Source organism: Manis javanica, chromosome 17 (assembly GCF_040802235.1).
Source record: "Manis javanica isolate MJ-LG chromosome 17, MJ_LKY, whole genome shotgun sequence".
Classification (NCBI taxonomy): domain Eukaryota; kingdom Metazoa; phylum Chordata; class Mammalia; order Pholidota; family Manidae; genus Manis; species Manis javanica.
In genome coordinates this window covers 60,752,284-60,766,873 of record NC_133172.1, presented here as the reverse complement: position 1 = coordinate 60,766,873, position 14,590 = coordinate 60,752,284, and the positions used below count along the sequence as shown (strand labels likewise).

Below are 14,590 nucleotides of genomic sequence, written 5' to 3'. Positions count from 1 at the left end.
CGTACAGGGTGTATGGGAACTCTTGGAACTGTCTCTTGCAACTTCTCTGTGAATCTAAGCTTATCCCCCAAGGAAACTTTTATTTAAAAAATCATAATAGGGGAGAAAACAATTCCCATCATTCCATTAGCACAACCTGTTTTCCTGTCCTCTCACCAGCTCTGTGGGCGAGCGTCCCCACCTTTGAGCGTTGCTGCAGTCACAGCCTGTGAATCTCTCTCCGGCTGGTTGTTTCTTTCTTTCTTTTTTTCTTTTTACTTAACATATTTTCATAAATTATGTGGTGGTAGAGCCTTTGTAGTGAACGTTTTTCTGATGGCTGGCTGTCCCATTTCACAAGTGTACTGTACTGTACTAAATGTTCCCCTGTCGTTGGCCTGTGGCTTCCAATTTTTATTTTTATAAATAATGTTCCCACCAAGATTTTAATCCATGCAGCTCCTTTCTCTCTCTTGCTGAATCATTTCTTCAGAATACATTTTCAGGAGGTAGGGTTCTGGAGTTAAAATGCATGATGATTGTTTTTAAAAGGTATGAGATGTAAGATTACCTTGGAGACATAGTAAATATTCAGTAAGCTTCATTTATTTCACATCCTCATCAGCATTACTGGTTACTGCTGCTGTCTGCACTCTGGTACTGACAGTCACCCTTGCTTTGGAAAATCACCTGTACCACCCTACTGGCCATTTTTCTCCAGTCCAGTTTGAATTTTAATGGTGAACCAGCTTTCTGGGTCTCCTTTATGGCAGCAGAATGAAAAACGCAGAGGAAAGCATGTTCCATGGCCACAGGCCTCCTGCTGGATCCTACCATCCACGCTTAGCCTTCTTCCGATGGCCAGCCTGGAGGTCCCCAGAAGAGGGCCCCGGGGGGACAGGGTTTGCCAGGGTGTGTCTGGTGGGGACAGAGTCTTCTGAATCTTGCAGAGCTCCCTCCCTTTTTCTTTCCATTTAAAAACGTGTGGCAAAATACAAAAACAAAACTGTTGTAGCCGTTTTCAAGTGCACAGTGCAGTGACGATGAGCACACGCACAGAGCTGTGAGGCCACCACCGTTGGCCAGGTCCTGCACTTCCCCACCTTCAAAGGAAGCCCTGTGCCCATCAGCAGTCTGCACAGCTCCTTTTAAGTCTAGAACTCTTCCCAGGTGGGTCAAGTGGGCCAGTGACCAAGGGTGATTTGGGGAAATACGAATCTTTGGTGGGAACCTTCAGTTGGAAGTATTGACTATAATCCATTTATTTGTAAGCACAACTATATCGAAGCAAAGCAGTTGGGCTTGCCTGGCTCTCTGAACTGGGATCCGCAGGGTGGCTGGCTTTAGGTGTGGCTGGATCCAGGGCTCACGCACTGTCTTTCTTTCATCTCTCTTTTCTCTGGGTTTGGCCTCAGAGGCCTCTGACAGTAGGAGAAATGGCCCAGGCTGTGGTGGTTCTTCTGGGTCTTGATCCCAGCGGTAGAGCCAACCTTCCTCCTTAGTGTCAATCATTCTCTTAAAAGAACCCTGATTGGCCCAGCTTAGTCAGAGGCACGTCCTGTGGGGCAGGGAGGCGGGGCTTCATGATTGGCAGCTCTGGCGTGATTGCAGTTGTTAAAGGAAGAGGGTGATGGTGGATGAAAAAGCAGTGATGTCCATTCTGACATTTTTGAACTGCAGGTGCAACGTACTATTTTGATCATTTCCTTTTACATTGTCTACCTCTGCATTTAAAAGGTTTTATTATCTGAAGCTGTTACAAGACCTCACATTTGTACCAGGGTTGCAAATGTGGCCATTTAAGCTACAAAGGGTCGATTATGCTGGCGTTAATGGTGTCTTTTGACAGCCACTAAAAGCATGCTGATCCTGGCACCCTGCCAGTTTCCCCTTCTGTTCATGGAGATTCAGAACAGATGTTTTCAAGGGATCTTCCAGATGGGCCCTTCTGGATTCCAGGTCCCCGACTGGATCACTTCCCCGGCCACCATTTGCTACAATTTCTAGGCGAAGAATGAGTGGATTGACTTTTAGTTTAAGATTATTAATAAACCCTTGACTTTTACTGTAATGAAGATAATATATCCATATCCTTTTGCTTTGTGTGAAACACAGAGAATGTAAATTGATGTAGAGACACTGGGATCAAGAGAGGTGGGTCTTTATGCTGCCTGCCAGTCTCCCTTCCCTGGCCTCAGTTTCCCCATCTAAGTGAGTTGGATGAGTTGGCTTGCAGTGTCGTATTCTGGCTTGACATATTCTGAAATAATTCTGTTTAAAAAATGGTACTTAAATTTTGCTTTCATATTCTGTTTTGACATATTCTGAAAATTTTTAATTAAATATATGCAGTACTTTGTTTATGATGGCATCTTTCCTCCGCAGGAGCCTTGTTTTACTTTGTCAGACAGTGTATGTAGTGCGTGGTGTGGGGTGTGGCCTTTTGAGCCCGATGGTGTGGGTTCTGATTTCAGCTCTCACTTACTGTGTGGTCTTGGCCCCTTTGCTTAACTCTCTGGGCCTCAGTCCCCTAAGGGCCAAAACGGGGTAATGTAGTCTCTGCCCCTAGAGTTGCTGTGGGGATTCAATGAGCAAATCTAGAGAAAGGGCCCAGAACCGTGTCTGGTGTCTGGGAAGACCTGGAAGTGGTGGCTCTTATTTTCCCCAGCTCTCCCTTTTAGGCAGCGCTGGGATGCATACATCACTTCCTAGGAGATGGGAGGCCCACGTGTTGAGCCACAGGGCATGAATGTTCTTGTTGCTCCACATTGGCTGATTGTCCTGCATATGGCTTGAATCAGAGTCGCAGCCATCAGTAAACAGAAGGTCCTGGCCTGAAGTCAGCCAGTGCTGACCTCACACAATTCATGCCTCACCTGGGCCTGCAGCATAGGCACACCAGCGTATGGGGAAACTGAGACCCAGAGCAGTGCTAGGACTTGCCCCAAACCCCTGGCTAATAAGCAGTAGGTCTGGGCTGGAGCCCAGGAGAATTAAAACTCAGGAGTTGATTGTGGGTCTCTTTACTCCATATTCAGAGCCAGGCTAAGAAACTGAGCCATGCCTGTGGCTGGGGAAAAACAAGACAAAATAAGACAGGGGATGCGGGCGAGTTGGTCTGGGCAATAGTGACATCCAGATGAGTCCAGGGAGTGGACAGCATGCACGGCCACTTCACCACGGCCATCGTCTGCTGCACAGTGCCTGGCTGGTGCTGGGCACACAACAGCTGCCCCATTGTTCTGGCGCCTCCGTGGGATCGCAGGGACAATGCAGACACCTCCCTTGGGCACCTGCCTGTGCGGGGCCAGGCCACCTGATTCACAGCAGACTCATTCAGTGGTGTCCGGTGCTTGCCTTGCAGAATGGCTTTACTCACGTGATCCTTTTATTTATTTTTTAACATCATAGGAATGTTCACAGAGCCAAGGAACCAGAGGGTACATCTCAGCCCTCAGCCCTGGGAAGAGAGAAGAGCTGAGAGTGTTTTCTCCAAGGAGCAGCGGGGGCAGGCATTTCAGTGGCACTGGGGCCCCCTAGCTCAGGGTGTATTCTGATGGCTTCTAGACCCTAGGAGCAGGGTGGGCTAAAAGTCTGGACCTCTTCCCGCTCCCCCAGGGCCAGAACCAGATGCACCTCACACTCCCCCAGGAAGGTCACATTTGTGTGTCGGGGGGCGGGGCATGATATTCATAGCACTGGCTTCACTGTGCCCCTACCATGTGCCTGGCACTTTCAAGGACTTAGCGCATATTAAACTCATTTATTCTTCACAACAGGATGTTCTGTCATGATCCACTTTTTATAGATGAGGAGGCTGGGGCCTGGGGAAACTGAGTGATTTGCTCAAGGTCCCAGTGCTTGGACACAGCAGTGGGCCGCTGCCTGGAGCCCTGCCTGTGTCACCCCAGAGCCCCAGCTCAGTCACTTCACCATGTTACACATTTCCCAAGGCCCGTCAGCACCAAGAACAATGTTCTGAGGCCACATGTGTTTCGAAACTCTGCTTTAGTAGACTCACATAGCACAGTCAAGGCTCTGAGAGGTTCTGCAGGAAACAAATGCTTTTACATTTATTTTAAACTTATTGGTTCTCAAGCTTCCTTGATGGAGAACCCCCACCCCATTCGTTTAAACTGGAAATTGAGTGTCTTTGCTCAGTGCTTGGTACCAAAAAAAAAAAAATGCTGCTGTGTCAAGTGGAAAAGATCATGGGCTTGGGGGGTGTGAGACCCAAGTTGATATTTCAGCTCTATCACCTCTTTGTTTTAGGACCTTGGATAAGCAACTGTCCCTCAAATCTGTTCTCACTTACAAAAAAGAGAATATAAATTTTCATAGAGCTGTTGGAAGGATTAAAGCAAAGGATGTGAAAAGGGTTTCTCCATTTTGGTGACTGCAACTCCTATTCATCCTTTAAAACCCTGTTTCTTTACCCCATTCTCCTTAATCAGAATTAACGGCTCCTTTTCTGTGTCTCTACTATGATTCAGATTCCACAAAGTATAATTAAATGATCCTAGAAAGTGATCTCGACAGCAGGGACCATGGCTATGTTATTAGGTAGCATTCTTGTGCCTGGACGAGTACAAAACCAGGTGCTAAGAATTGAAGAAATGAATCTGTTCATATGGGTCCTGTGCTGAGGCTTATTCTTTCTGTAGTCCTAGGACAGAAACTAGTAAATATTCAATAACTGCTCCTTGGGTTGAATTAAATTGTGGAAGCCAGTTACCCTCAGGGAGGGATTTGGAGGTTGATTGGAGTTTCCAAACGCTGTTTTTGTTTTAGTAGAAATCAGACCTGGCTGGGTCCGCAAGAAGAACCCACACACCTCCGTGTAATGAGATTTACTGCGCTGCTGCTCCTCTTTGCAAAGCATTAGCTGCTGCCTGGTGCTCTGGGGACCAACCACAGATGCTTCATTGCTCTCCAAAGGGCTTCAATTGTTTATTTTTTTGGCGAGTGTTTATGTTTCTTCAAGCTCATGGTTCATGGAAAGACTTATTCTCAGACCAGAAAGGGCCTTTTGGTGCTGATGCATCTCACCCAGGCCTGGGCTCAGGCAAGGGGGCTTTCTGCTGCTCGCCATCTAGTTGAAACACAACCTGAGTGTGAGCCCTCCCAAGCAGCCTGAGGGGGGTGGCGCCAGGACCATGGATGGGGGGCCAGGCTTACGCATCATGAGTCAGGGTGTGGTTACTGTACCCAACATACACATGAGGAAACTGAGGCATGGAGGGACGAGTCCTTAAGCCAAGGTGAATGTTGAGGCAGAAGGTGGGGATCGGAGACTGCCTGAATGGCAGGAAGGGCTGTGGGGAGCCCTGCAGCCAGCTCTGTGCCCCTGCTTCCGTGAGGTTGGAGCTCTTAGGAAAAAGAGGAAGACACCCCACTGCCCACATCTGGCATGTAAATGGAAGCCATGTTCCCAAGCAGAGGGTGTGGCCGGGTTCCCCTCACTAAATCCCACATGGGGCCCAGCCCTCGGCCAGCCAGCATGGCATGGAACCTGCCTGGCCGCCTGACACTCCATGCAGAGGTTCCTAAGCTGTCCGCTGGGTACAGTTCCCATGCCACAGGCGTGTGAGGGTCCTCAGTGGGGGGGGCCTGCAGCCCTGGACCCAGGTGGCAGTGTCCTCATTGCTTCAGCTGCAGCTGCCTGCCCTCTGCACATCTGTGCCCTCTTTTCTCTGCCCTTCCACGTCCCCCCTCCCACTTTTGTCCCTGGGTGCTCTGCCTTTTGGGGGCTCCCTTCTGGAACAAGCTACAGGGTCTCTGTTTTCTGCCACATGGTGGCTTATCCCAGGGTGCGGTTTCTAGAAATGGCTCAGGCAACATTACAGAAGTAGATAATGATCAGTCAGAATCCTGCACCTCACTCAGCGATTTCTGATTTCTGCTAATTCCTGTGGGGCCTGGCCACCTGGTACATGTTTTACAAACATGATTAACCATAGAGAACTTTCACTGAACGCTTCATAAACGTGTTTTCAGTTTCCATCTTCTTCATGGTTGAATGCTCTTCTGTCCAGTGAATGCAGTACGTGTGCACATGGGTGTGAGTGCCCTCCTAGTGAAGGCCTCGGCGTGGCTTATGGGTAGGTTTTAGGCCTGAGCCCACTACTCATTGTGTGTGCGACCTTTTGCCGATTACTTCATTTCCTCGAGCTTCAGTTTCCTTCTCTGAAAATTGGGGATGATAATCTCTAACTCATGGAATCGTAAAAATTACATAAGATACTGTATATAGTGAGTGCCTGATGTACATGAAGTGTTCAACTGTTCACTTATTCATTCAACTTCTGTTGAAACGTGAAAATAGTCTGGTATTTACTGAAAATGAGCATCTGTGAGTATATATGTTGTAATAAAAAAAAAAAGTTTGTTGAATTATTTCTTTGGGGAAATTTCCGAAAAGTGGGTACAGCTGAGGACCAAGACGTGCCAGGCATAATTTTGACCGGGCAGAGACTGAAGTCCTGAGCTTGGATTTAATCTTGCTTGCCAGTTGATCAGTAGCAGGGACTGTTTGGAGCTCTGGGTTAAGAAGGATCATGAGGTCTAGACTCACTGGGACATTGCCAGGACCGATTTGTGATGTCTGCCCTGGGTATAGAAGGAGAGCGTGGAGTATGTTTCCGACATTCTTGACTCTGATCTGGAGGCAGCCGCAGTCAGGAATCAGACAAAGTGGAGTCAGGGCTTCGTAACTGTCCATGGGCAGGAATTCAGGGATCACCTTCCAGGCACTCATCCAAGTGCTAACAAGGTGGGTAGCCCACAGGGGTCAGGATTTGAGGCATGTGGACAACTACCCCTCTTTGGTTTTGGCCCCAACCGACCCACAGCGTGCTTTCAGATGGCATGCCTTCCTGCCATCCATCCGTGTTGGCTGACTACCATGTGCCCACCTGAAATGTGACCGCATGCCACTCTGTTGACCTCTGTTCTTGCCCTAGTGAAGGAGGGTCGTGTCATTCCTGAGCTGTGATGGCGATGCGGTGGCTCTGTTCCTGGATCTGTCAAACACTAGGCCAGACACTTTGATCTGTTTGTTTTTCACCTTCTCAATGATGACTCATGCCAATTGTAAGAACCTGTTCTTTTTGAGTAAATTACACCTGCTGGAAGGATTTTGAAAACCTTGTTCTTTACAGCTCTTCAGAATACTTAGTTGTAGGAGGGAAGTGTAGGGGGCCCAGGAGGGGCCGGCAGCTGAATGCCCAGCAGGTTTGATGCTGTGCATTTTCATCTGGCTCATGTTCTCAGAGGGGGCACTTTCTCCTAGCAAGATGCAGGCTTTTGGGGACCGACTGCTTTCATGAAACACAGCAAGGTCTTTGGTTCATAATTAATTTTTGCTCGCTTGGGGGAAAAATACACTATTTATGGCCAGCATGTGTCTGGTCCACCCCCTGCCTCATCTCAAGCATGTGGGAGGAGAGAGTCTGTCCCCTGCACTTTTCTGCAAGGGTTTGAGATGGGCCTGAAGCCAGCACACGGCCTTCCTTCTGAAAGCTGTGCTCTAACCCCAAGGTTGACTTTTCTCTGCCAGTTTTCTTATTGCTCTTCAGATTCTGGTGTCCAGGTAGATCTCTGTCCCACATGCTCTGGAGGCTTAGGTGCAAATTTGGAAAAGGGCCAAGAGAACCTGTTGTCTAGCCCTGTTCTTTCCCAGAGATAGAAACCAGGGCCCAGAGCCATTGACCACTTCCTTCAAAGTGTTTTAGAGCTCTCTTTTTTACTCTCAGATGCTCAGAGAGATACCCAAGTACCAGAATTTTTACTTCCTAGGTGCCTAGGAGAGTATCTGGCATACAATTGGTATTCAATAAGCATGTGTTTATGGGAAAAACAAATTGCATTAACTCTTATGTCTTTGGATACAATGAAGGTCACCTCTCCTCTCTGGCCCATAGTCCCAGTGTGGTGGAAGACCTGACACTTCCCTCTGACGGGCTTCCTTGGTGTCCTCGCATGGCTAAGCCTGCGTAGCTGATTTGCCATCGTCTTTCTGCCAGTGTCACTGCTTTGATTATTCTGAGGAATTCCCTGGACTTCCCTTCATAAAAGCACAAATGGTGGGGGTGGAGAAATCTGTGTGGGTGAGGGAAGAGGAACCAGAGACTCCTTAAGCTTTCACTCTGAGTGTTTCAGAACATTTCTTTGTTTCTCAGACTCCCCTGACAATCTTGAGACCAAAGGTGAACACAGGATCACTTAAAATATTAACTATTTCTCAAGCACTTACCCTGGGCCAGGCACCCTCATAGAGTGTCCAAGCCCTTTGCACACTCATCAGATCCTCACGATGGCTCTGGGTCGTAGATCCTGTTAGTGTCCCCATTTGCAGATAAGGAGACTGAGGCTCAGGGCGGGTAAGGGCCTGGGGAGGGTCAGGCTGCTGGAGAAGCATATGGACAATGGACCCTGTTTGTATTGGGCCTAAACCCACTCTCAGCATGCTTTAGGCTTTAGGACTGAAGCTGGGGCTTAAATTCAGACAGTTGGGAGCTATTTAAAAATGAGATGACTTAAAACCAAGGATAGGAAAATGTTTATACACCTTTTAAACCAGCCGTGAAAATAGATGCTTGGCTATGTTACAGAGCTGTGGTTTGTAACCCCAGCCCTTCTCTAGAATTGCCTTTCTCAGCAGTAGAATGATGTCTGTCTTACATCTTTGAAGCACTTGAGAAAGGTCACAGGGACAGACATGGCTTGACCTTGGCTGTCGAGTGTTGCCACACAATCTTGGAGTCAGATTTAGCTGCATGGGGCCTTTTCCTTAGAAAAGTCCTGCCATGGGAGAAAAGGGTGAAACTATTTCTGGAAGCTCTCAGCCAGGGACAATGCATTCAAGATCTTTCTAGAACTACAGGTGATAGGGCGCCCAGACTGGCACCTTTTGCTTTGGAGTCTTTGACATGTGGCTTCGGCACCCTTGAGGTATGGTGGATGCTGGCACAGGAGGGATGGACGGTCTGGACGGTCTGGAGCAGCCCAGGGAGGCAGGACGTGGAGGACAGGGGACAGGACAGACCAAGGTCAGACCTGCCCCCAGGGTCCCTGGCATGGATTGTTCGTGCTCTCTGGACCTCTTGCCGCTTCTCTATGGTGAATGTCAGGGTCTCGAAGTCCCTTTACTTTAAGGTCCATTTCCATCCCCCCTTTTCTTTTGTTAAACAGGGTATAAGTTACACAGAGGAAAACATACAGATCTTAGGTATACAGGTTGAAAAATTTTTGAGTTTAAAATTTTGAATTTTTGTACACACCCGTGAAGTCACCTCCCGGTTCAAAACATGGAATGTTTCCAGGCCCCGAAAGGCTCCGCCTCCCCTCTCAGATCCGCTTAAATGTTTTGTGACTAACGATTCTCCTGGACTGGGCCCATTATCCTTTGAGATGCTTTCTTGTTCTGTCTAGTCCTGCGCTCTCACTGTTCACACGTGGCTGCTGAGCACTTGAGGTTTGCCTCATTGAAAATGAGATTTTGTATATTGACTGCATAGTAAAATGGCAATATTTTGGATATACAGAGTTAGATAAAATACTATTAAAATTAATGTCGCCTAGTTCTCTTTTTTAAATTTATTTTTTATGTTTTTCAATGTGGGTATTAGAAAATCAGAAATTCCGTATATGCATTGCTCGGTGCCCTGCAAGTCCCCATCCTGGTAAGGACTTGCCTCTGGACTCCTGCAGCCTGCAGTGTCGCCTGCCTCTGCACCAGTAGATGTTTGGCGGCGTGGAGGGTGCCGGGGAGGGTGGCTGAGAGGTGGAGGTGTGGGGAAGGTGGAGAGGTGGCTGTGTTTTTCATATAGGCGTGTTCTTGAGGCTTTTAGCCTGCGGCAAGTCCTGGCAGCTCCTTCTGGGCTGGGGCGTTGCTCCCGGCCCGGGTCTGGCTGCCCGTGGCGCTGGTTTTTGCTTTTCCTGCCTCTTTTTGAAAATGCATGATGAAGCCCACTTTCCCATGCCCGCGTCGGCCTTGCCAAGTCAAAAGCCCACTCTGGGAGAGCTGCTGGAAGGAATGGGGGTGGGGAAGTGCGGGTTGGGTTTTAGGTTGACTCAGTCAGGTTTTCTGGGGACTTTTGTAGAATGACACCCTGAGGGGGAGCGTCAGCTCACCTTTGAAGCCTGGCGGTGCCCCAGCATCCTGTGTTGGGGAGACCTGTGAGGCCTCCCAGAGCTGCCTCGTGGCCCCTACCTCCTGCCTGCCCCTGGGGGCCACTGAGGGTGCGTAAGGTTGCTTTCCTATATACCTTTGTTGGACAGAAACATTTTTTGGCTGACCGTTTAGTTTTTTAATCATGTCTCTGGCATGTAGCATAGGGTTTAGGGTGGCTTTTTTTGTAGTTTCAGACATAGCTTTTTTTTTTTAAAGGAAATTTTGTTCATTTACATTTATTGCTATGTTTTTACTAGATTCTGTTCTTACTAGATTGCCCGCTCCTCATTTTGGCTATAATTTGACTTCCCATATATGTGTGGTTTTATGTTGAACTGTGCTCAGCTTCATGTACAGTTTCACTGCACATTTCTTAGACCTTCTCAGACTTTTTCTTAATCTGAATCTTCTAATGGCCAGCGCGCAGGCGCGAGCGTTCTCATTTCTTTAGACTGCCTTCCATGGCTGTCATGAAGCAGAGGAACTTTGAACTTCCTTCCGTTGGCCTCTTGAGCTGTCAGCTTCCTCCTCCCGGGTCTGCCCTCCTCCCCCCCCTGTGCCCCTGGGTCTCAGGTTGAGAAGCGTGTTAATTCTTGGTTCTCTTTTTTGGCTCATACATCCACATGTTCAGTCATTGTCCGGATGACAGAACAGACACTCAGCAGCACAGTATGGAGGAATGAGAGCGTCAACGGATGTTTAGTCATTCTGGGCTAATTACACAATCTCTCCAAGCCCAACCCATAGGTCTTATCTTAAAAAAAAAAAAAAAAAAAAGTTCATATACCCAGGGAGGATTAAGTGAGAAAATGTGTGAGGCTGTACCTGGCGTATATTAGTTGCCTGATAAATATTAACCTCCCCACTCCCGGTAGCATTCCTAGTGGCATCACATGGCAAACAGTTTATCTTTATACTGTACAACTTGACCTTGAGTGTTCTGGTTTAGTCATTCTTGGAAACGAGGGTCTTTTTTTTCTGGTATTGTTTTTTAAAAATTGAGGTGAAATTCACATGACAAAATTAACCATTTAAAAATATATAATGCAGTAGCTTTTAGGACATTCACAATTTTGGGCAACCACCACCTCTATCTAGTTCTGAAACATTCCCGTCACCCCAAAAGAACCACAGATCCATCAACAGTCACCCTCCCACTCCCCTTCCCCCAGCCTCTGGGAACCACTCATCTGTTCTCTGTCTCTACAGATTTTCCTTTTCTGGACATTTCATGTTGATGGAATCATACAATATGTTGTTTTTCATGTCTGCCTTCTTTTACTCAGCATAAAGATTTTGAGATTCATGTTGTAGCACGTTCCTTTTTATGGCTGAATAGTATTCCATTGTATGGACATACCACTTCATTTGTCCATTCATCTCTTGGTGGGCATTTGCGTTGTTTTTACCATTTTGCTATTATGAATAATGCCCCTGTGAGCATTTGTGTACAAGTATTTGTAGGAACATATGCTTTCATTTCTCTTGATTAGATCTCTGGGATTGCTGGATCATATTAAAGGGGTTTAAGAATTAAGTCTGCCAATGTGGGGCAGTGTGTGGTACAAATAAGTGCTTAACAAATGGTGACAATTGTGGACTTTTTTTTTTATGTAAATGATTTTCTGATCTTCAGTCTTGTTATTTGTATTTTGGTAAATTTCTCTGTATTTTTGTTTGTCACCATCCTAAAATTTTCCTTGTTTATTGAAGTCGTATGTACCACCTATTAAAATAACTATTGATTCTTCATGGCTTGGAGTTACCTGATAAGCCGGATCACCTGCTTTACTCATTCATGCCACACGCATTTAGTGAGCGCCCTGTGTGGCACGCCTGTGGGGTTTTATGGTTGAAACCTGTGCACCCTAAAGGGGACAGTGACTGTAACTGTTTAGCTCATTGCTTTAGCCCCATCCCATGGCACAGTGTCTACTGAATAAATGCAAACAGACGCCCTGCCTTTAAGTAAATGAATGTGGTTGCAGAGCCCATACATGTGTGCACCTGGTGCCCAGCTGAGCACTCAGACCTGGGACTACAAGTCCTATAGCATTACGACCAGGGGTGCCTGAAGCTGGCTCGTCCCAGCTTGTGAGGGGCAGTCATGCATCTCTTCCCACCTCCATGCACACGGACATCATCTTGGTGGCTTGAAATCAAGCATTGTGGGGATATTTAAGCCACAGAAATGGGCAACAGCTACAAATCAGGGCTTCTTCCTGTTTTCTCTTTCGTTTTCTTGGAGGGCCTGGTGTTAAACGTTTGCCAGCACGCCCGCCTGCCTGCTCCACCCTCCCGGTCCCCCTCCTGACAGGATGGTTTTCACAGAGGAGGACGCCCAGGCCCTGAGCGTTGAAGGATTTTTTGCCCACCGTTACACAGCCAGGAAATGACAGATCCCGGACTTCAACCCAGATCTGAAGTTGGCCCATCTCCATGGCCTTGGGACTAGCCAGGATCTGAACTTTCCCATTTTCTGATCTCTGGGCTGTGAGTCCTGGCTTTTCCTGCTAAACCTCTCTGCCACCACATTTTCATTTGGATCACTTCTTAGGATTTTAGGTGCCAAGATTTCACGGCATGTTGTCTGAGCAACCGTTAGATCCTGTCCCTTCTTAACAGGAGCTCTGTGTTTTATTTTGTTTTTGCAGAATTTTGCTAAAGAGTTTGTGATCAGTGATCGGAAGGAGCTGGAGGAGGATTTCATCAAGAGGGAGCTTAAGAAGGCTGGGGGAGCCGATTACGACGCTCAGGCCGAGTAGCCCTGCCCTCCCCTGCCCCTTACCAGAGTCACCTGCCGGCTCCCTGGGGGCGGCGCCCGCGGCCTCAGCCTCCAGCCCTCCAGCCCGCCAGGGAGAGGACCCGCGACAAGAGGCGACGCCCGCCACCCTGAGTGCAGCCCACCCCGCCCCGCTTCCCCTTCGCCCCGCTAGGTCCTACCTTGCAGAGCTCATGGAGCATCTCCTTCTGTCTTCTTTTTCCTTTTCCTCCCTCTTTCTTGTTCTGAAGAAAAATCATTTTGATGCCAAGGTCATGCACATCTTCAGATCTGAGGTGCCTCATGCGGTGACGCCTGTTCCTGGCACTCCTCTTACCAGGGCACAGCTGCCTGGCCCTATCCACCATGATCTCCTATTGCTCAGGGGCCAGGCCGCCACCGGGGAACCCCACAAGCGCTCACAGCTGCCCTCAGGCCCAGACCCCCCCACACACCCCTCACCGCCCATCCAGAGCTGCCGACGCTGCATGTCCAACAGAGACCGTGCTCGGTGGAGTTTAGGCCTGACTCAGACTGGATGAGAAGGGAGAAAATTTGCCTTAAAAGATGCCTGGCAGTAGCTTTGCCTTGCAATCTGAGATGGCCGGTTCCCACCCTTTGGGGAGAAATCTCATGGCATGGAGTTGGGGTGAGAGTATGAGGCCAGGTTGACCGGGAAGAGTCTTGCAGGGTAACTTCAGGGGCTCCCAGAGCCACACGGGCGCCGGGGAGAGAGGCTCGGTGCGGAGCCCCTGCCCCTGGGGGGGCCCTCTGCTGACAGCAGGGACAGCCCAGGCCCTCGGCTCTGCCGCCTTGGCTGCTGCAGAGTAGAGTCTCCTTCACAGACCCAAGTCTGCTTTTCATCTTAGGTCTGTACCACACATTCAAAAGGATTTTTTTTTTTCAAAGAGAGATGAGATAGGCTTGGTTCTTCATGAGCACATTTATATTCTTCTTTTTATTCTTGCCCATTTCATCTGGGGGAGGACATCTGTGCTGTTCTGGGTTGTGAGGGACCTCTGCACTCAACAGTTTACAGAAATAAATGGTTTTTGTTTTTCAGAAAACAAGTTTGTCTCATTTGCCTTAAAGCTTCTTGCTTTACTGTAAAAACAAAGGCGATTGTCATATTCAGATTTAATAAATATTTACGGAGCTGCTGAGGGCTAGGCCCATTCCTATGTGGTAGCTTGTTTAATTTTTAACACCAATCATAAGAAATAGGTGCTGTTTGCATCTCCATTTTGTGGAAGCAGAGGCTCAGAGACACTAAGTGATTGCCCCGAGGCCACCCAGCTAGGAAGTGTCAGAGCCAGGATTTGATCCCTGGTCTCTGCACACCCCTGGTGCTTGTGAGGGTGCCGGGCAGGCCCAGGACTTGAGAGAGGGATGTGACAGTGGGAGTGGGAAGTTTTTAGAGTGACCAGAACCCTCCACTCTTGTCTTTTCAGGAAAAGCCGAGAGAAGGCTGGGCTGTGACTTCCTTTCTGAGGTTGGCCTAGAGCTTAAAAACTGGACTCCCACCAGTAGCCCTGGTGGGGACTCAGAACCAGGCTGGAGGAGGTTCACACAGAGGAGCTAAGTGTGGGGTGGGGAGCGTACAGGGAGAGGACGGACCAAAATCAGAGCCAGAAGGAATCCTGCCAGGCGTGGGCAAGGCCACGGTCCTGTGGCCC

The 14,590-nt window shown here is 48.4% G+C and overlaps 1 protein-coding gene across 1 annotated transcript in view; it reads left to right on the top strand.

Annotated features, from left to right (window-relative positions):
- COTL1 (coactosin like F-actin binding protein 1) overlaps positions 1-13,984 on the top strand; it is a 35,464-nt gene extending 21,480 nt beyond the window's left edge. The window contains exon 4 of the mRNA XM_017644562.3: positions 12,808-13,984. Coding sequence (XP_017500051.3) covers positions 12,808-12,918 — 111 coding nt within the window. The 3' untranslated portion in view covers positions 12,919-13,984. The remainder of the gene's footprint in view (positions 1-12,807) is intronic.
- Positions 13,985-14,590: the final 606 nt, after the last annotated feature.